Raw genomic sequence first — 22,780 nt, 5'->3', positions numbered from 1 at the left:
CAAATCAGCATATTTACCAGAGATTATGTATGGATCTTGGGGAGCTTCTCCAGCATTAACAGATTTAGTCTCTCAACACTTCTGAAAGCTAGATGACATGATATAGAATGTTCTGTTCTATTAATAATGTAATGAACACTTTATGCTGGCTATGTCAGAATTACTTTCCTTATTGATGTTTTGATTCAACAAGATGGGAGAAGGAGTAGCTCAGCATACACTAGTTTGGTAAACAGCACTGGTGGACGCAAATACCTTCAAAAGCAAAGGAAAATAGCTCATTTAAAAGCTGGATCTCTTGGATCTCTCAATTTAGAATAAGGTGAGAAACTGCTCAGAAATGGCACAAACAGCCCAGCAGGCACCTAAAAAACCTCACTCTGTCTTTTACCAGCTGGATGCCAGGTTGTCATCTGGTGACAGTAAACATTTGGTGAGAGTTTTGGTTTGAAGTATTTTATCTATCACACATAGAGTGGTATTTTTGTTTTAAAAGGGCAGCGTGGTTATAGTGCCCACCACTCACCAGACTTCCAAAGGGAATACTACTAGCTGCCAAGCAGTTCTCCTGTTAGATTGACAGGCAAGTTTACAGACAAGAAGATGAAATTCCAGCACCACTCTGAGTGTCAACTGCAATATTCAATCCCAGTAAAGTCCAAGGCGTGAAGTTTAAAAACTGCGAGATGCTTTCAGAAAGATAAGAGGAGGGACTCGATGTAAGGCAGCGTTACAGCCTCAGCAGATGGCTACTGCAAAGTTCTTTCTAAAAGTTAATCTGAGCCACAGTGAGATGAATGAGCTGACACCAAGAGTTGGAGCGTGTGGTCGTTTATGTAGCATGCAGACGTCTTGATCTTCAGCCTGCTGTCTTAATCTATAATGTTCTTGTGACTAAAAATAAACCTCCACCCACAGTAAAGAAAGTCATTTACTGGCAGTTGGGCCTGATTTAAGAATTAAAAAAGAAGGAAACATTAGTTGCATTTCTGTAGAAAGCACTTAATCAGCAAACCAAAGTTCCTTTAAAACCTCAGTATGTTTAATTCTCCTTCCTTTTACTAAGCAGTCATCCCCTTCAAGCCTCAATAATTTGTTTCCTAACAAAAGACAGAAATAGTTTTAGAACAGCTTTTACTAATGTTTACTGTGGCATATCGTGCTTATAAAATCTTTTTAATAGGTAACCATTTAACTTCTCTTGGCAAGATAAATTCATGGTGATACAGATATTTTGTAAATACCATACTAACTTAGCATCTGAGTCAGAATAGATTATAAAAGAAAATGGCATTTGGAATAGACTTGGCTTTGCAGTGAAGTAAGGTTTATTAAGCAAAAATTTGAGGATGAGCAAGAGTTGAGAGTTCAGTATGTTCTTTATAGTACAGATGGCAGCTACATGCCCTGAACTTCTGTGAGGGTATTTCTGAGGTCATCAGCTATCCCGTGGGGGAAGTGAGTCAGCAAAAGCGTAAGTGATTTCAACACCTTTGTTATAATTTCCATAGATTAGTAATACGAACTTTACAAAAGTTTTGCTAATTTTGGATTTGTGAGACTTTCCACTGAGTAAGTTTAGCTTTAAAAAATTATACACACAGCCACAATATTTGCATTAAAGCAGTATTGAGGATTCAAGCAGGAATGAGATTTTACTTTGCTGCCTGCATTTGAAAACAGTCCCTACCCTAGAGAAGATTAAGGCAAGACACAAGTATCTATTATAAGCTGTGAATGAAGAACATTAAGAATGAGAATACTTAGCTCTATATTTCTGTCTCATTAATGTATTTATACCACAATTCTAAAGTTATGAAAAAACATTTCTTACAAAGGTAGATATATCCAAAATGCCTGTATCACTTTCTTTTCACCTTGAGATATAAGTTTTCCAATTGCTTACAGAAAGAAGCCATTTTCAGGGAAAGAGTATCACAGACCTCTAGAATCTGGTAAAAGAGTAAGGAAAGCATACGTGGTTTAAACTGTAACATTCTTTAGATGTAAGCACAGAAATTTGCATCTGAAGACTAAAGAGAAGTATGCTTTCAGCCACCAGCAGTACAAGCAGTGAAGTTCAGATGTCATTATGTGACTGTGGTCTGTTAAACATAATGAATGTCTCTTTAAATGACTTCAGAATTAGGCTGCAGAGTTGCAGCTGCCCCCTGACAGCAACTCGTGTGTAATATGAACGTACGCAAAATGCAGATATGAAATACATGTGCCTTGGAGACTGCGTGTTCACAATATTTTTCTATTATCATTGCCCAAATGATTAAGTTCTGAGTATCAGCACACAGTGATTCCTGTTGTCCCCGGGTGGACAACGCTGTCACAAACCAGGAAGTTTTATCCTGTTGTTCTAGACAGTCTGTATATGAAACTCATGCAACTATACCTGGAACAAGTTGAGTAGGTGTAAGTTGTTCAGACCTTAAACACTTTAAAAAGCATACGTGTGAGCCTTCTCAGAAGGTGTATTCATCAGGGCACTCTCTGGTTACAAGTGATCTTCCTAATCCAAGATCCAAATACCTAATCCAGGGTCCCAAAGGCATTTCACAGAACTGTGATTCTCCTACGGGACTTTGAGGGTATAATACAATGAATGGAACAAATTCATCTGCAGATGGAGTTATCCATCTGTGACATGTTGTAGGTGTTAAACCATTCAAATATCCCTCATCTTTCTCTAATGTTTCAGGACACAACAGAATGGAAATCACTTATACAAAATTTGACAAATGTTGAAAGATCAGTGTTTGAGATCAGTAAATTATGTGTGTGATTTCTATCTGCTGCTGTCAGGGAAAGGATATGAGAAATGGAGTGTTAATGTATAGTTTTGCTGGGACATTCCATTATATGTGTATGACTTACTTGTTTGTATCTATTGTTTCATAAATCTGCATGCCAATACCTAGTAGTCATTTGACTGTTAATCAGCTTCTTCCCTTGTGATATGAAATCCAATCGTGTCATAAATTGCACAGTAGGTTTCATAACATGCTGCAATGCGATGACAGAATTGTTCATATTCAAATACAGCCACCCATATTGCTTGGCCACATGCTTCTGTTCAGGATTTATATAAGAAGCAAAAGAATAGTAGCCTGTTGTAAATTTTATCATGTGTGAAAATAACCTTGCAGAAATATACAGTAAGGGCTTGACTTGGCTGCTGAAAAAGCTATTACTTTGTGGCAACCAAAGCACAGAAGCAATCCTGAGATAAAAGCACAGTGAAGACCAAACACTTCAGTTTAGCCTTGAGTTAAACACACCAGATCAGCTTCAAGTGTGGGCTTGGATAATAGCACAGTTACATCATGGTAAAAATAAAGCGCTTAGTCTTCTCTTTTTGCTGCAGAATAGTTCCAACACTTACTTATTCCAAGGTGTAAAAGCCTGCATTTTGAGCAATGAGAGCAAAGCCTTCTGTAATATGGCAGCTTCTGTGTTAGTTCATCCATTTCCAAGTGGCGTGCAACTTAAAATGCCACCCTTTCAGCAGGTTAGCAGGGCTAATTTTCAACCTGCAACGCATCCTCCAAGATCTGCAGCACTCTTGACTGGTTGTACTGCTCAGAAAAGTCCTGACCAACCCGTTCTGTCCTGTGCCAACCTCTTTAATTTGCTCATGTTGTTAATGTGATCTTATTAATATCTTCATACTAACAGTCACGACTTGCAGCGGCCATGCTCACGATCAGGGTTAATACAATTACATTTTTCAATTCTTAGCATAATGTAGGAAATCTTTCTGGACCATCTCCCCCTTTTTTGCCCCCAGTTTTCTTTATCATGTCATGCTTACAGAGCCCTCGCTACTAAACAGTATTTAAATTCCATTTGACAGGCTTAGTATCTTCCTATAGAGACGACTTCAGCTGAAGCAACGTGCAGTTTTAAAAGGCCATGCTTGACCTACCTGTTCTAGTGATACCTGGTCAGTCATCTGAGTTATGAAAGGTGCTTCCTAGATAAACTAACTATGGGCAAACCATCTCAGATCAGCAGCATTGCATGTTTATTCCGTGGCTGTGAGACTGGTCATTTTTAAAGGCATGGTAATGATCCTGGTTTTCTGCTGAATCTCATTTTAATGACAATAATCAGGAGGTAGACATGACCAACGAAGCCTGGGTCTTGGAGCCTGGTGTTTACCTCTGAAACTTTGGTGTCTGTGCCAGAGACCTGTTGTGTAGCTAAGTTAGTGATGATGCGGAACAACTGGGTGAAGATTACACATCCTCCCCCAACTACTTCAAGTATATGAGATGTCCTCAAAGCCCAAGCCCCAGCAGCCCCCATAAAGCTAACCATTCTTTCCAGTATGACTGTCCTTTACACAGTTTGACAGATGGAAACAAGATGTTTGCGCTTCATTTTATGACTTATTTACTTTTTTTTTAATCTGAAGCCTGGATTTCAAATGCTACTGTGCCCACAGTTACAATCCCAGCAAATCCAGTTGCTAGCTGTTTGTACCTTACTCATTGTTTAAACAAGCCAACGTCGTGTCATAGCCGTGTGAAGAGAGCTAGCCGATTTGATATAGTTTGGTCTATCCTACAGTGCCAGAAGTATCCTATTTTTTAACACAATTAGGCCAAAATTTTCTGTAGTTACTGCATTGCCACAATAAAAGAGGCAAGGCCAAAATAAGTTAAAGTACTTCTGTAAGAAGTCTAACAAAATCTGAAAGCTGTTTGTCATACTTGCTTTCAGAGTCTGGCCTAAGGGCTATGTACATAAAAAGCAGCCCTTCAGTTTTAGGGTTCACTTCTTCATACTAGTCACAATTCTTTTCCTATGGATCCAGTAACAGATGTTGGATAAACCTTTAGCCCAACGTGCATAATGGCTGAGACACCAAAAGAAGCAGAGCCCAGCAGGTAATGGGGAAATGAAAAGAAGGATTTGATCTACATTTGAGTTCAAAAGGTAGGGAGAGGTAACAAACAGAACACAGGAAGGGCAGGGACAAATGAGCCAAGGAACTATATAAAGAAGTACAAATGAGCCACCAAGCCATTATAAGTCGTCCCCTTGGTTTATGGTAGGTAATTGTTTGCCTTTGTGTGCTCATAAATGCATTTAAAATAAACAGAACATTTCCTAGTACAGGCCACGGCACTGGTTTTTTTCCTGGTAAAAGTTTTAAGAATGCCATAGGAATATTAAGATGCTGACATGTAAAACTCAACAAAAGAGCTACAAACCTTTTCCTGTTATTAAACAAACGGAAAATAAATACTGAAGATTGGGATATATTCCATAAGAGGATGTTCTTGGGGGGGGAGGGGGGGGAGGTGCTGTGTTTAAAAATGTATATACTTTTGGCAAGAAACTGATTTATTTGTTTTATTTCAGTTCTTACAATGTGATGATTTGGGGATTTATCTTGATTTGCTTGTTATTTTGTCCTTTTGTCAGTTGTGACACATGAACCTAGACAGCATTTAGGATGAGCTTTGAGACACATTTCAGATAATATCTGAATCCAGTAGGATTGTTTATGTGCTTAAAGGCAGACAGCCAGCCATGTTAAAGCACATTCCTGGATCAGGCATGGTCTAGATTAAACGGAGTGACACCAAACTTTCATTTTGTTATATAACAAAAATAAACTACTCTGTTTCCTTAATATTATAAATGAGGTAAAAGCGTTGGAGACAAATTCAGCTTTAGATGTTATACTCAGATCTATGGGAATTATAAATCACTAGTGACTAGTTTGCCTCTGGTCCTGGAAGCTGCCTTAAAATGGCCTGGTACACAGCATTCTCTAAAATCTATTCTATCCTTACATTTAGCAAAACTGGAAATGCCTGGGAAACCAGAAGAAAAACAGTGAAAAAATCTCTCTTCTGGGTTGTTCCTAGAATGGAATTTGGTAATCTTACATAAGGCCTTCATGTCAGCTCCTTGGAATTCCCTAGTATTTGAAGCACCCCGCTGGTCTCTCGTTACCGAATGGGTGTGCAAATCACAAAAACATCATGGAGACATAAACTGGCATCTCTGCACTATTGCAGGTACTCAAGGAAGTGAGAAAGAACGTCACCAATTTGGCAAGGTAAAGATAACCCTCCAGATTTGCTGAGGCAAACGAGCAGATGATGACAGAGATCCTCTCCTGCCCACGTATGCAGAGATGTCTGGAGATGGAGCCTGGCACTTCCCATGCCCCAACACTCACCGCTTCGGCAGAAGATGAGCACACGCTTAAAACGGAGCGCAAGCCTCGCTCTTTGCAGTTGCCATAAGGTTCCCTTGCCCAGACAAAGCAGTGAAAAGCATCTCCAGTAAATGAATACCAAGGCCAAAAGGCTGTCTGCACACGGTTTGTTTAAAATTGTGAGCATAGAAAAGAACGTGTGCTCAGCTACCATACTGACGTGCTCACGAACATAACTGTGCCTTCCAACACCCATTAGATACCCAGAGAAAGTAGGTAAATATTAGACATCAATATTTGAAGAAAAATATAATGAGCAAAGCAAGTACTTAACAATCACACAGGCATATCTAAAAATTGGAGCCACTGATTTAGGATTCTGCACATATCTGAATGCAAAAAAGAACTGTGCATAGGAAAACTAGAAGCCAAACAGAAAAAAAAACCAAAAACAAAAACACACACCAAAAACACAAACAAACCAACCAAAACCCCATGACTAAAAATCTTGAAAGCTTTCTTTTTCCACCTATTTATTCCTACAAGTTAATACAAAGCACATGAGTTGGGAAAGAATATGAAAAACAAGGTTGTAAACAACCAGAGAGGCAATACTCGGTATCTGAAAAGTCTGCCAGCCGTAAAGGACCTTTTACTGAGAGCAGATGATGTACAAAGCAAAAGGTGGATTTTGAGCGTTCTGCGCTAAATTCAGTGCCTTTTTAGACAAAAAGCCAGGTGCGCAACTTCACTAATATGAAAATCTATCTTGTATTTACATCTTTCAATGGAGCATAGCATTTTTCATGCATTTCGCACAGGGCTGCTAGGTTCACTGACGTTGTAACTGAAAATTGCTGAAACATGGACATCTAGTGGAGACACCGAATTATTACAGTTTTCTTTCCAATTGAAATTAAAAATAATAAAAATGAAACGGACTTTTACTGATTACCTTGCTGAAGCCTGGAGTTTTGTCTTTGCTTTTCACTGCCTGGCCCATTGCTTAGTTGCGTGAGGTGAAGGTGACAGAGTCTGAATTTGGCAAAACAGAAGCTGTGCGTCATTTAACAACTTACCTAGGTGACTGATGAAGCAGAAAAAGTAATGACCCATGAAGGAACAAATGTTCCTTCAACAAAAGGTAAATAAATCTGATAATGGAGCTCAAGGGATGGGCAGAACTCAGAGGTTGTAAGTGCCCTTAATTTCCCCCAAAATTACAAGCTCAGATCTTTTGCACTGGTTTCCATGAGGAGCAGGAAAGCAATAACTTTGGGGGTGTTGAAAGACTTGACGCAGAAAAAATGAATGTTCACATAGTTTTCAAATGCATACAGTTTGTAACACAAATTGAGAGCCAGCTATGAGGACAGAAAGGCGACACTGCGCACCGCGATGTCGGCAGAGAGCCCTCGCGTCATCCACTGATGTGACGGGATGTCAGCCAGATCAAACGGATCTGTAACAATACCTGCTCAAAGTGTGTTTCATCTCCAAGAAAACAAAATCATTTTCCATGTCTGAAGTAAGTATGCTAGCTACATACTCATGTTCAATCTTCTCTTTTCTCATGCTATTCACTTTATTGCCATCCACCTCGGGATTTCTGCTGTTATGGGATTTCTTACTGGGTTGATGCTTGGCCAATATTTGTCTGACTTATCTTTTTTTGTCTCCTGTGAAAAGCATCTGAAACTAAGCAGAAACTAACCTTGATTTATTTCTTTAATAAACAAAATTAAGATACTGCATATTAATAAAAATGAAAAGTATTCCCTAGTTGTTGTTTTTAAAGTTTCCAAAAACAGTCCTGTATCTCTGTCAAAGTTAATGTAACCAGAATTTCCATGGGAATTTCTGTCAGTCTGGGGAAACTGGAACTGGCTAATGTAAATAACTGCAGCCCATCCTCCAACTACTGTTCAAATCACCTTGTGAGAAAGGAACAGTCTTTATTTAAAACAAAGTGTCATAATGTTTCTTTTGTGGACCCCAACTAGTATGGGGTAAGAAAACTTTACGGGAACATTCTGTGGAAACCAGAGACAGAAATTAATCCGATGATGAATCATGACTTGAATTTCATGGAATTCTATGCAAAACTTTTTTTTTTTTTTCTTTTTGGTACACGATCCAAAATTACCTAAAGAGGCTAGAATAATAGGTCATTCTTTTATGATTTTATTACTAACTTGCTACATAGACAAATAGTTTTACAGGCTGACATTTCTGTTTCTTTTAATAAGCCTAAGAATGTAAAATATGTATTTAAAGAGTACCTGGCCTGTATGTTTTGGCTGAGATAGGACTGGGAATTAACTTCCTGACTGCCTATAAAAGTCCCCAAACATCCAGAAAGCAACCACCTCGGATAGCAAAACTCCCTAGCACTTTTCTGCATGTGGCAATGTAACTTTACTGGCAGTAGAATCTTCATAACACGCAAATTAGTTAATATTAGCTCTTAAATATTAGCTAATATAATATTAAATTAGCTTTTATTTTATAAATGGAATGTTTAATAGGAATTATTCCAGATGAACAGTCATTGTGGAAGGCACAACTGCAGAAAGGCTGAGAGTACATGACTGCAAATGCTTATGCAGATTTTAAAGGATATTACCACGTCTGTGGTCACAGAAAGGGTTTAATACGCCTGGTGGTAGGAGCACCTCTTTCCACCTCAACGTTTTTCAGTTCTTCTCCTCTACCACCTACTGAGAAATCCTGTAACAGCACAGAGCAGAAGCTAGCAACTTCCCCCTGGCAAAACACATTGCTAGTTGAGAGGAACTACTACGCATGCCCCAGTGTCCCCGAATCAGACCACGCTATAGGAAATTCTGGGGATGGCAATATAAAAAACAGGGCACTGAAAGTCAGGCAGCAGACAACTGAAAATTATGAGCAAAGGCGACTGTGTCAAAGTTTAAGGCAATGGATTTCTAGAACTGAAGGGTTACAACCAAGTTCTTCTCATCACGATTTAGAAAAGAGGGTCATGTTAGTCTTTTCAGAAAGCTGACGTTGGTTTGGACCTTAATTTAATAAAGAGCAATGGAATAATTCATCTGAGTGTCAAGAAACAGCAAGCATTCAATTACTCTGTGTTAGAAACAATGAATCAGTGAGAGACAACAAAAATAGTCTGTTCTTATAATGACATTGCTGAAGCGCAAGACTGTAAAACAGAAATGTGCAGCTGAAAGGTGATTTAGCAAAAGCTGCGGGCTTTCAGCCTCTGTAGGGCAGTGCAGAGTATTGCATTTTCTGCCGCACTGCAGAGAGATCAGAAAAGCTCCTGGCAGGATAAATCCTGAAAACTCCCAGGAAAGGGATCTTCAGTGCTTTTAGTGCAGTCCCTTGTCTCAAGGCAGGATTAATTTTATTTGAACTGTTCCTGAAAGATGTTTGTCTAACCTGCTCTCAAAATTTCCAGTGAGGGGCATTGTACAATCCTCCCAGGTAATGACAGTCTTGTCCTCACCTCACAGGTAAAATATTATTTTGCCATATAATCTCCTTGTTCCTGCTGTTATTTTCGCAGAACAACATATATCTCCCTCTTTGCAGTGCTCTATTTTGCCCTTTTTACCTTTTCTAGACTGAGTTATCTTAGTCTTTTCTCAGAGGTCACTCTTCTCACTCTTCTTCACTCTTGACTGCAGTATGACATTTCTGACTCACTTCCAGTTTGTGAATCACTATAATCTTGAGGGTTTGCCTTTCAGAGCTACGGCCTAATCATTTAGCTGCCACCTTGTCATCTGCTGTCTCATCACAAAAAGGGAGATCCAGATATTTGCGGAAGTGTCTGTACAGTTATTGATATGCTAAAAAAAAATTTGACATGACTCATCTTAAAGCAAGCTTGTCCTTCAGACAGCAAAATTTCTGGCTGAAGCACAAATCTGGGCTTATAATCAGAAATGGGAGCAGATATTTGGTCAAAGGAATGTGTGCGTGATTCAGTTAATTGACTGGATGGCGTATGCTGTGGTTTCCCTCTCAAGGCTGTAGGAAGATAAGGAGATGTGAAGGAAAGCAACTGACCTAAAGTTTTTTCATGTTTTGTCTGCTCCTCACTGAAAGGTACCTCTCAACCTAATGTGTTTGCACAATGAGAAAATATACATATATCTAGCACAGATAAACACTGCTTCCACTAAAATGAGACTTGGTTTGATGAATTTAGAAGGAATTTTGAAACAGTGACATCTTTGCTTTCATGTTGTTACCTAGCATACTTTAATGTACGGGTATTTGAATGGTAGAGCTCTACAAATGAACCTGAAGTTATCAGAGTGTTGCTGTGTACTTGGTGGCACGAATACAGGAGAATTCTCTGTGGTTTAGCTTCAACACTTTGTATATGAATCAACATTCCAAATAAATTAACATTCATAGCCAGTATATAAAGTGGACCTTGTAGGAAAAAATGTAACACCACCAGCTTAGTATTTTCGTGTTTTGCACTACATTTCCCTTAGTGTGGCCTTATAGCCATCACTGCCCGCCCCACGGCTCACAAGTCTCTCTGTAAAATGGGAATAAAACATTAAATGCCTCGTAAGAATGATGTATTTTTACAACTTTTCATTAGTGAATTCGCTGACGTCAATCAGAGCACTCTACTGAGGGTCAGCCTCCCTGGAGCCAAAATGCTCTGGATCCATTCCTTTGATAGCGGTACCTCACAACTAAATAAAAATCCTCAGAATAAAAGAGTCGCCGCATCGCGAGTGTGTGTGCGATGATGAATTTGATGAGCGAGGCTCACACGGGTAACAAGTTCAGCGTCTCATCAAAACAAAAGGAGACGTTTGCTCCCCACCAGCTAGAGAAAATGCTTTCGGTTTTATTCAGGGACTTCCCCTTGTCGAGTCGCACCAGCGCACTCAGCTGCGGCGACCAGCTGCGCCCTCCCCGGCCCGCTGCTGCCCGTCGTGCAAGGGCACCGCGTTACCCGGGCGCTAACGGGTCGCGCCGTGTCAGGGGCCTGTTACACCGCCAGGAACAGCCGCCCGGAGCCGAGCACTGCCCCCCGCCTCCCCGCCCACAGCCACCGGGCCTCCCCCGCCCGTGTGCCGCAGCCGCCCCCGTTCCCCTCAGGGCGGGCGTTCCGCACAAAACCGCCCGTTCCCCTCACTGTGATTTCCGCCAGCAGCGGCCGCTCTGCAGCAGCGGCGAGGCCGGCAGCGCGGCGGTGCGGAAGCCTCCGCGCTCCTTCGCCCGGTCGCCACCCCCGCCACCCCTCACGCCGCGCAGCCCAGGGCCGGCCCGGCCCGCCGCCCCACTCGCACCCGCACCCCGGGGCTGGGGCTCCGCGGGCGGGCGCGGCCCCTGGGCGGGCTGGGGGAGGGGCACCGGGCGGGGCGGGGCCGGGGCGCTGCGTGCGCACGCGCGGCTCCGGCGGGGCGGGCTGGGGTGGCGCTGCCCGCCGGCGCGCGGCCTGCTCGTGCGGCGCGGACGGGTGCGTGGGGGCGCGCGGCTGCTGTGGCGACGGGCGGGCGGCGGCGGCCGGGCTGTGGCCGCGGGGCCTGGCCGGGACCCCCCGCTCCCCGCCCGGCTCCCCAGCGCCGCGACCCTGGCGGGGCTGCCGGCGGCGGGGCGGGGTGGGCGCTGTGTGGGGGCTGGGCCGAGGCGCCGCGCTGCTGGCCCGGGCCTAGGCCCTAGCGGGCGGGGCGGTGGGCGCTGGTTCTCCCGCCGGGGCCGGACCCGGCCCTGCGCGAAGGCCGCTCCCGGGCACCCCCCGGGGCCCACCCCCCCCGGGCCACCCCCCCGGGCCGCGGCAGGGCGCTGGCGGCCCGGCCTGCGCCGTGCTGGAGCCCCGGGCTCCCTGCGCCGCCCTGCGGGAGGGCTGCCCGGGTTAACGAAGAGAAACCCGCCAAGCGGTGCCTCGCTCGTCAAAATTTCTTCCCGTAATTATTGAAAACAGTTTATATTTAGGCACCGGTGTGCTGCAGTCTGTGCTTTTCTGCTCGGTCGTCTGCTTGAGTCTGGAAACGTTTCCAGCAGCCGAGGTTTCTGAGCTGAGGAGGAGAAAGAGAAGTTTCTGGGGCAGGCTATTTAAAATATCTCTCCCATTTCCTTATTGAAGAATTGTAGTGTGGGCTGAAGCAGCTCTTGAACTCCTATAATAGATAAATGGTTTACCTTTTTTTATTTTTGAAAGTCTCTATTAACATTGCTAATTGCCACATTTAGCAAAACAGTGTTGGACCACATATGTAGTTTGTTCACCTTAAGTTGTATATGAACTAACTGCAAAGAGTGTGCAAGTTAGTTACTCTGTTTCCTTTAACCTTATAACTCTAAAACTTCTACTTTTATCTAAAAACATTTCCAGCTGCACCCGCACATCATCACTGCGGTGTCTGGCACAGCAGCTGCGGAATTACACCTGGACAGAGCTGTAGGATTCATTGCTGATTTGCTATTGGGAAGGGAATACCGCTGAAACATATAAAAATAGGTGCACTTTAACTCCTGAATGTTAAATGCTTTGTTTCCACTTTGTAGGAGGAAACATTTAAGAAATGGCTGAAGCGGTTTTTCATCCCCCAAGAAGGAAAAGAAGAGTTTTTGAGTCATACGACTCTCCCTTTCCTGTGGATGTAGGTGGGAAGGATTTCAGAATGTGCCGGGCTGAAATCATTAACAGTAATGTTATTGTGCGGAACCCTGATGATATTGAACAGCTTTATAACAAGGTGCTGTACCCTGTTTGCACAGTATTTTTAGTGTTTTAAATGTAGGCAAGGCATACTACTTATGTTAAAATCTGTCTGCCTTTATGCTTTCCTTCCTTTTCGGCCTCCAGTAATTCTCTTGTGTCTCCCTCCTCTCCTGGAATCATTACAAGACATACATTCTGTGTCATATCTGAAAAGTATTTTATCCCGGCAAATAAATTTTGGAATGAAGTGACATTGTGAGCTAAAATACAGCTATGAAGACTTCACATTTGTTATGTTTATTTCACCTTTCAACATTTTATGCAACCTTGTAAAAGCATTTTCTTGTTTTTAAAGCTCAGGAGGTTGGAGAATTAATGTTTTATAAGTGTTCGTATACTTTTCACTTCAGAGTGATTTCTGCCTGAGTAATATAAGCTACGCTTAAGCCTTTTATGTCCAAGTACCATTTCACCACCATTCTTACGCAGTAGCTTTATCCATCTCTTTGTTTTCTATTATGCATTGTCACAGCTTTGATATACAGGTGTTTTCTTCTGTATCTGCTTTTGAAATTTACTTGGGGTGTCACCTGACAAGTATTTAGAACTGAGAAAAAAGACTCAACACTCTCTGCTGGTTAAATCTTTGAGTTAAATCTCTTTGTAATTTGGAAAGAAGTTAATTTTTGTGTCATAATGAGGACTTTTCCTTTTCTCTGAAGGGCTATTTTGGAAAAGGTATCCTTTCAAAAAGTCGGCCGATGTACAGCATTTCAGACCCCTCACTGGTTGCTAAGTGGCAAGGTAAATTGTGCCCATTTGTACCTTCATCACTATTCTAATAGTACCTTTCACTTTTCTTTGCTCATTGAAGATATATGTTTATAAATTGCATACAGAAAAATAATCTCTACTGGGTCAGCTCAAGGATCTCTCTCTCCCCATACCTGATGATGGCCAGTACAAGATGCCTAGGAAAAATACAACAGGAAACATATGTCGATAGCTCCTTAGTGCATTCTTCTAGCCTTCACTGATTTGTTGCTTAGGAAGTCTGTAAGTAAAGGTATCATCCTTGGACTTTTCTTCATATAACTGTCCAGTTTTTCTTGGGTTTAATCAGTAGATTTATAGTGTCTGTGAAATCATGAGGCAAGAATATGTGACATTTGTAATGTGTTTATAGCCAATTACATCTAGTCTACTCTTGGTTATAGAAAGACTGTCATTCTTTATTTTTCTGTGACAGTTAACTCTCCGTAGACATCACTGGATTTTATCATATCCCTCTGTAGTTGGCTTTTTACAGGCCAGAGAAAAACACTGTATTTGGTTGTTCCTCATGTTCAAACTGTAACCTCTGTACCTTTTCTAGTTCTGCTGTGTCCTTCCTGAATACAAGTGGGACCAAAATGGCATACATTGTTGAAAATGGGGGTAATTACAGGGCTGCAGGTTACTTCAGTGATTGAAATCACAAGAAAGCATTTTTATATTGATGAAACAATGTATGATTTTTTTTTTTCTCTATACAGGTGCTAACCTAAACTTGCCTATAATTACATCTAAAAAGTAAGTTAATTTACATTAATTCTTAGATTTTTTTAGGAAACAGATTCTGTTTGCTTACTGGTTTTCAGATTGTTGGCAGTATAAATAATAATGATGACTTCTATTTATTTTCTTTTTATTTCATTTATAAATCACATTAGAAAAACCAGAAATAGAGTAGGTGATATTGAGCATGGTTTTTCATCTAAGCTCATAGGTAATTCATTTGTAATAATATCAAGCATAATAAACTTGTTTCTTAGCTGAGGAGGAGAAGGAAGTTTCTGGGGCAGGCTATTTAAAATATCTCTCCCATTTCCTTATTGAAGAATTACAGTGTGGGCTGAAGCAGCTGTTGAACTCCTATAACAGATAAATGGTTTACCTTTCTTTTTAAAGTCTCTATTAACATTGCTAATTTGCACATTTAGCAAAACGGTGTTGGACCCCATAGGTAGTTTGTTCACCTTAAATAGTTTATGAACTAACTGCAAAAAGTGTGCAAGTTACTCTGCTTTAATCTTATAACTCTTGAACTTTTACTTTATCTAAATTTAAAAATTATGCTCTTTCAGTCCTCAACTTTGGGTAAGACAAACAGTAGCAATATAGCTGCTGCTGCTGCTACAGTTGCTGCTGCTTGCAGAAACACTTGTCATTCTTACTTGTCTACTTAGTGATTACTTTATGTGCCAGCAAATACAGCTGAGCATCGATGCGAGTGTAATTACATTGGTGCAGAAAGTGCATCATGGTCTGTATCAGTAGAGCTCTGTAAGCGCAAATTATATGGTGATTAATCATAGGACAAAGAGGAGTCTATTTTTTCCAACAAAAAGTTCAGCACTGAATTGTATAGCTTTATTATGAGACTTCAGAGGGACTTGTATTTTATGTTGACACATGACATTTGCATTTAATTGCCTTTGTAGTTCTGTGTTACCTGGTTTGCGATTGCTGTGTTAGGATTTTATTGGGGGAAATAAAGAATACTGTAGCAGAGTTGCCCAGGTTTGAATAAGGACAGCTACACTGAGCTGCCTGTAACTGTCACGGAATGATGATTAATGTCTTCCACTGAATATTAATGTTCTCGTCCAAGGAGAAATAATTGAAGGGGTACTAAAAACTCCATGAGAATTGAAAAATATTAGAAATATTTACAGCTTTCAGCTACTATCTCACTGATGGGATTATTGTTATTTCTCAGAGATGTGAGGGTTTTGGTTAAAACTGAAGGTGGTTTCTACTTACGATTTTTACACTGGTGTTTTTGGTATGCTGTTGCTGTTTCAAAGATTGTTAAAACAGTGTTGAAGGTAGTGTTCTCAGTAGTTAGCTGTATATAATAGATGAAGAGTGTGAGAGCTCTATATACAAAGTCTTGTTGCGTATTTTAATCATGCAAGCTCTGATACCAAGATGGTTTTGCAGGGAATTCAGGCTTAAAGCTTCTATGGGAGAAGGGAATTTTTGTCTGATGAAGTTCTTGCTGCTTGAAACTATATAGCAGTAGTCCTCAATGCATGGTTCTTGTGCAGCGTTCACTAGTGGCGTTTGTTACCGCAAAAATTTGAAAGGCAAACCAAAGATCTGCAGCTTCTTGAAGACTGGAGTCCTGTTACATTGTGCATGCTTGTCTTTTGGGTAGCAGGTAGTGGGGGGTGTTCAAATTTTGTTTGTGAACTATACCAAATCTTTTTAAGGTGCTGGTTTTTATTTGTTAATTAAAGGATGTAATGCCCTAGAACTTCTCATTTATTCTACTTGTTTACTAGGTACCAGTGTCATGTTCAGTGGGCTAAAAGTATTTTGCGACAGCAAGGATTTGATGACTGCTCGGTTACCAAGATTCTCGAAAATTACACTAAACCTCTTGAGCTACCACTTTTGGAAAAGGATGGAGCTGAGCAAACCAGTAATAGTTGCAACACAATGGGCCCAAATACAGAAAATACAGAACTTTCCAGACAGTGTTCTACAGGTGCTGGAAATGTAGTAGCCCTAAGTCCTGAGAATCAGAACGAAGACCACAAGAAAGCGGGTTTGGAAGGAGATCCAGCGGCCATATGTGCCTCTAAAGAACAGGAACAAAGTGACTTGAAAGAGATAGCGGAAGCATCTTGCCAGAAGCATGGTTTTCTTGTGCATTGCAGCTGCAAGGCTAAAGAGAGCACTGAGCAAAGATCTTGTGAGGTGATCAGATCAAAAGAATGTGCTCCAGAATATGTATTGGTGCAAGAGGAAGAAGAAGGTAGCTTATGTCCTGAAGGTGACTCAGCTCATGCGCAAGGAAATGTAAGGATAGAGTATCCTAATCTTAGAAAAATGATAGCGTCAGTGCTATTTTCAGAATTCAGTATATTTTCCAGTTTAACATTTTAGTAATATAGTAAATTTTTCTTGTAGCTTATCAAGAAGGAAAAACTAGTATGCAGAAAAAATCCATTCAGGATTTTTGAATATTTACAACTCAGCTTGGAAGAGGTATGTTTCAAGTACAGTACAAGTTGTTTTGCTTTTAATCTGAAAAGTAAACATTAATCTATGTTACAATATAATTTAATACCTGTTTCTAAGGTACAGAGTTCTCCAGTGTCTCCTAATTACTTGGATTGTCTTAGTCATTAAATTTATTTTTAATAATCTGCAATAGTTACAGATATGGTTAAAAAATATATAGGCTCCAATCCCATTTGCTTTAGACGAATATTCCCACTGAAAAAGAGACCAGTGATAGCACTTAAGTATAGAAGTGCCAGGAATATAACATTTATTTAAGTCCTGCTTTGGTTGTGCTGCTTCTAAATATATTCACATATGTTAGTTTTAACACCGTGCCTTCGGTAGTCTACAGACTAGATTATTTTTCATGATTTTTTTTTTTGTAGTGCTGTGTCTGTTGAAATGTAAAGGTCATGAAGACAAATCTCAAAGAAAATCTTCAGGCAACTTGTTTGTTGTGATGACAGGATGGTTGTATAAGATTATTTTGGGCCTTTGTTCTTACATGGATTATGAACTACAAGAGTAATTATCAGTTAAACTTACTCTGTTTATTTTTTCAGGCTTTTTTCTTGGTGTATGCTCTGGGATGTTTAAGTATTTATTATGGTGAGGTAAGAGATTTGGATTAGTTTTTGGATTACTGGGGATAACATCAGTTTGGATATGTTTTGATCTGAAATTTTTACTACTGTGGCAGTATTTTATGCTGTTAATTCTGAAGCAGGAAATACCAAACAAAGTAATTAGGAAGTTTTTCTTATAAGTAATGGTATTTTGATATGTTTATGAAATATGGCTTTGAAAGTGTTAAGTTTACCAAGGCAAATATTGTTAAGCACAGTCTTTCTGTAGGGAAAGGTTTTTGTTGTAACTCAGGCAGGAAGTATGGGGAAAGCAAGTATGGGAGGAATAACATGGTAAACAGTCTCTTTCCTGAAACAGGAAAATTCCTTGGAGTTTTAAGCATTAATCTGTAAGTATATCAAGCTATTGTTAATCTAATGACAAAATAATTGAAACCTGTGCTTCTAGTTTAAGATATATCAAATTTTCCTTTAATCAAGGGCATTATGGGACTGATGGTGAAATGCTAAAAAAACCACTAAATAGAGCAGCAGGTTTCTGTCTTATATTTAGGGATTCCATAATTTATTGCCTGAAGTTCTTGCTCTTCGCAGATATTTGATATTTGGCTGTTATGCGCTACTACACACAGTATTCTATATCTGCTTAATATTAATATAGTCACGTTAATGCCTTTGTGATTTTTAGGAGCCCCTAACCATTTTGAAGCTATGGGAAGTTTTCAGCGAAGTGAAGCCTGATTTTAAAACTACCTACATGGCGTACCACTACTTCCGCAGTAAGGGTTGGGTCCCCAAAGTCGGACTGAAGTATGGGACTGATCTCTGTGAGTGGCTTTAAAAAAAAAAATTGAATCATGTGCAACTGACTTCTCTTCAGGCAGTGCAAAACTCCGGTGCCAAAGATGAATTCGGTGATGAGGAGCCACGTGCCTGGAACAGGTTTTGCTGCTTGTAGTTGGCAAGAGACATTTTTGGCCAGACTATAACTTAGCAATAAAATTAGGATATGAGTGGAAAATAGCATCACATATCTAGTAGCTGAAGAGACAGCTCAAATGGCCTGTTGTTTTGCTTCGTGAGGTTAATAATTAATACAGGATTGCACTGCAATTCCCTTCCCAAGTTTCTCTGTCCCCATCTAAACCCATTTTCTGCTGTGTTACGGCCTAGAGAGGTTGTGGAGTCTCTTCTCTGGAGGAGTTCAAAACCTGCCTGGATGCAACTCAGCAGCCTGCTGTAGGTGAACAGGCTTTAGCAGGGGGTTGGACTAGATGCTTTCCAGCGGTCATTTCCAACCCCAGCCAGGCTGGGATTCTGCAGTGTTAACATGATAGTCTTGGGAATAGCGAGTTTGCATCTAGATCCCAATTCTCCACGCATCTCATTGTTAGTCTCGTTTAATGGAAGTTGGGCTTCTGCTGGCTGAACTTACTGCTAAAACTTTCTCTGTACGAGTTACTATTTTTTGGGGGGGTGAGGGGAGGAGGGGGAAGGGACTTGCTTGTTTGTTAATGGTAGGGGTTTTAATCTCACAGAAAAAAATTAGTAGGGTCCATAATCCCTTGCTAAGTAATTCAAGAACTACATTCAGCTCACATCAACATGAACAGTACAGTAGTGCCTGTCATTACAGGAAAATGTGCATAACGGGGGATGTTTTTTAATGTATGCATGCAGACCAGCAGGTATTTTAATATAGTTATATAATTTGGGGGGGTGGTGTGTATTTGAGTATGTCGAGGTTGTGCTGAGCTAGTCCCTTAGCTCGGGGTGTAGGTTTGGCTGAATTAATCATTACTGCTCCTGGTACCCTGGGCTGTAGGTGGGGTTTTGCTACTGGTCGCCTGATGTACACATGAAATTTATACTAGTTTGTTCACTGTTCGCGTTTGGGTCTGAATTTGTTGTTCAGCATATCGCTGCCTTTGGATTTGTGCCAGGCAAAGGAATTGGATTAGTTTAAGGCTGGCAAGAGTTCTGCCTTACTCCTGAGCTCCTTCTTGTTCTTTGGCAGTACCTTCTTACAGCTGATATTACTACAATTGCTTATAATGAATAGTGTGCAAATCGTGGTTGTCGCTGGAATGAAGTGCTACTCGACCTTTTCCTGACAGGGGCTATGCTAGCCAGCTGTGTAAGAAAAGCTGTGCTAGTTAAAGGCCCCTCTTCAAGCTCATGGCAAAGGGAAGACGGGAAATGCAACCATTTAGCTCTCAAGGCAGCAGTCCAGCTTCAACGAGTCTTGTGTACCCTTATATAAAGAAGGAACTTTTGGTGGCTCTGGTGGGCAGTATGTAAGAACTTGACCCGTGCCTCTCCTAAAACTTGTGGAAAATGCTTGATTGGAACAGAAATTTGATGGCTTATTGTGATCTTTTACTTCTACTCCAGTGGCTCAACTTCTTTACAAATACAGGGTTAAAAGCATGAGTCTGTTGAAGAATTCTTTATCCCACTGCAATTGCTAACTGTCCTTTGGCTCTTCTATTTTATCTTTTACCTGCCACCCCCTGCCTTCAGTCACCCTGCTGTTCCCACGGCTTTTTTTCTCTTCCTTCTCTCTCCACTTGCTGGGGCAACTTAATTCTGAGCAGAATTCAAAAGTGTTGAAGTTTTCTCTTGTGTAATTAAAACTGACAAAACATTTGGAAATATTCGTGGGCCTGGTATTAAACTCGGATGGAAACTCCGTGATTATCTAACTGAGGTGTTTCTCTCTCATTTCAGTGCTGTATCGAAAAGGCCCCCCTTTCTATCATGCAAGGTTTGAAGCTCATGTTTCTGTCTAATTTCCTAGTTCAAATCAGTAAATTTTTCTCACACAAATTTAGTATCTTCATTGGTTAAGCACATATTCTTCATGCAAAATACTTTGCCAGAGGCATTCATCCTGGGAATGCAAAAGTCCTTTTAGCAGAGGTACTAAATAACACAATTTCATTGAATTCATATAATAGTAGTAAGACATTAAAAACTAAAAAGTTGCAATGAGCATATTTAGCACCCACATGATGAATGCACTCAGGAAAGTGATTTGATTTAGTAATACTGACTTTTAAAAATATATAGTATGAATAATTTGTGTAATTTGGGAGAAAAAACTTCTAAGGGATGATAATTGTCTTTATTTGTTAGCGAGGCAGGTTGAACTCCTAGATAATAAATTGGTTATAAATGTCAGATGGGCATCTGTAAGAGAATGCTACAAACATTAGCAGAAGGGTGGGGAGGGAAAGTGCCAGTGAGCATATTCACAACTTCACCTTTTCTCCTCTTTTCCTAGTAGAAAGGGACTTGTTTCACAACTTGCTTACTGCATGCTGGCATACTGTTTAACGCCAGTTTTTAGGTTCTGATTCTTAAGTTTCATGATCTTCCTGAAAGAGTAGTTTTCTTTCTGTGACTCGGCCTATCTGCTTTGTTTTCCAGTTACTCTGTTATTGCTGAATTAGTTGATGATAATTTTGAAGGTTCTCTTCGTAGACCACTCAGCTGGAAGTCTTTGTCTGGGTTGAACCGAACAACTGCTAATGCTTCTAAGGTAAGTGTAAGATGCTAGTTCTAAAATAGCTTTAAAACGATAAATGTACAGTTTAGTTCCAAAGAACAGGGAGTGGGAGTGAGGCTGGAAAGAGAATCCTCCTGTTTCTGGTCTGCTGAAGAACGTGTTGAGTTGCCAGTAGGCAAGCAAGTTTCCTTTGTCAATATCCAGATGAATTCTGGAAGAAGCTTATTAAAGTCTTGTCACCTGTTAGAAGTTGTGTGAGGAACAGAAGGAAGACCCGAGGGACACTTCTTTCCCACTTGCCACTTCTGTTTTTAAAGTCTTCTCCATCTACCAGGATTTTCTTTTGAAGGGTGAAACTGAAAGTTTCCAAAAAATTTTCACTGTGATAGAGCCTCAAACATAGTGCTTCCACACTCCCAGCTGGGGTGCTCAGGTGTTGTGTTACCATTCTAGTTTATCTTATGGCAGTTGTATGCTTTGATAAGTAAAACGAGATATGTGTATCAGCTCTCCCCAACCTGGCTGGCAGAACACACCTCGTAGGAGACTTGGTAGCTGCATTTCTAACGAATCTAAAACTTGTCTAGAAAGAAATGGGTTGAAATGAATGTACTCATGTTTTCTGTTAACAGGAACTTATGTTATGCTATTTGATTAGACCTTCTGACATGACTGAAGAAGAGATGTCGACACCAGAATGTATGAAAAGAATTAAGGTTCAGGTGAGTAATTATTTCTCTCCTTTGGCAGTGTGGCTTTGCCTTGGGGCAGCTGGACAGCTGACTGTAAGGGCCCCCTTGGAACTGTTGCTTGCTCTTTAGCATGCTTTGGTTTTTGCACGCGTAACTGTGATAAAATAACTAGATTCCTTTGTGCCCCGTCCGTGCACAAAGGAGTGCATTGCAGGCTTTTTAAAGACTTAAGATCTAATCGAAATTTTAATGTTGTTGCTACTGTGAATTGTGAGCATTTGCATGGGGAAGCAGGGATACCCACAGAGACTGTAAGGTTAATGCTTGTTTAAAAATTAAGGGAGAAAAAATGTGAGACACCAGCTCACTTCAGGAACAAATGTAGTCCTCTACTAAAACTTCTCAGTGGTCGCATGATATATGTCAATTTGCTAAAGGTTTAATCTCCATCCCTCACTGGTTCTCTGTAGCTTCCCCACCCCCAATAATCGCTGTTTTTTATTTCAGGAACTGATTGTATCTCGTTGGGTTTCTTCTCGTGAGCGCAGTGAGCAAGATGAATTTTAACTGACTGTATAGGAAAAACTTACTGTTTTTGAAACCACTTCTTGTTGGTTTTTTACCTGATCTTCTCACGATGAACCATTGCCTCAGAATGGTTTCTATCGACATACTCAGCTGGTATGTATAAATTCTATTTAAAACGAGGTAAATCCTGTTTACTGGAGAGAATGTTGTACTGAAAAACACAAGTGAACTATAATAATGCATTTGAAGGGGAAAAAATTAAACCTGTGTTCTGACTCAAAATACTTGTTTGTTCCCTTAAAACTGATAAATGTGTATGTTTGCGTGGTGGCTACTCTGCAGTGATTAGTAATGGTACTTCTACTATTATGACAGATCCAGGCATTAGTGCTGAATAGGCACTGTGGCCTGCAGAGCCACTGAAGTGCAAAACCCGTCTGCCTGAAAGCCTAAGCAATGGGGGATTGAACATTTTCTGGGAATACCTCACAGGTTCTTCAGTGTTGAACTTGGGAGCTGTAAGGCTATCTTAAT

At 40.7% G+C, this 22,780-nt stretch overlaps 1 protein-coding gene across 2 annotated transcripts; it reads left to right on the top strand.

Annotated features, from left to right (window-relative positions):
• Positions 1-11,613: 11,613 nt before the first annotated feature.
• TSEN2 (tRNA splicing endonuclease subunit 2) lies at positions 11,614-22,528 on the top strand. 2 transcript variants are annotated; one of them, XM_055806045.1, is made up of 12 exons: positions 11,614-11,666; positions 12,716-12,906; positions 13,595-13,676; positions 14,408-14,444; positions 16,202-16,721; positions 16,833-16,910; positions 17,492-17,542; positions 18,204-18,342; positions 20,246-20,282; positions 20,948-21,059; positions 21,659-21,748; positions 22,226-22,528. In XM_055806045.1, the coding sequence occupies exons 2-12, from the start codon at positions 12,733-12,735 to the stop codon at positions 22,283-22,285; spliced, it is 1,380 nt and encodes a 459-aa protein (XP_055662020.1). In that variant the 5' UTR covers positions 11,614-11,666; positions 12,716-12,732; the 3' UTR covers positions 22,286-22,528. The 2 variants fall into 2 exon arrangements, with proteins under 2 accessions (XP_055662020.1, XP_055662021.1); XM_055806046.1 differs by lacking the exon at positions 11,614-11,666 and having other exon boundaries at positions 12,726-12,814.
• The last annotated feature ends 252 nt before the right edge of the window (positions 22,529-22,780 follow it).

Source organism: Falco peregrinus, chromosome 5 (assembly GCF_023634155.1).
Source record: "Falco peregrinus isolate bFalPer1 chromosome 5, bFalPer1.pri, whole genome shotgun sequence".
NCBI lineage: Eukaryota > Metazoa > Chordata > Aves > Falconiformes > Falconidae > Falco > Falco peregrinus.
Note: the sequence above shows the minus strand (reverse complement) of the source record. Positions and strands in the feature narration are given on the sequence as shown.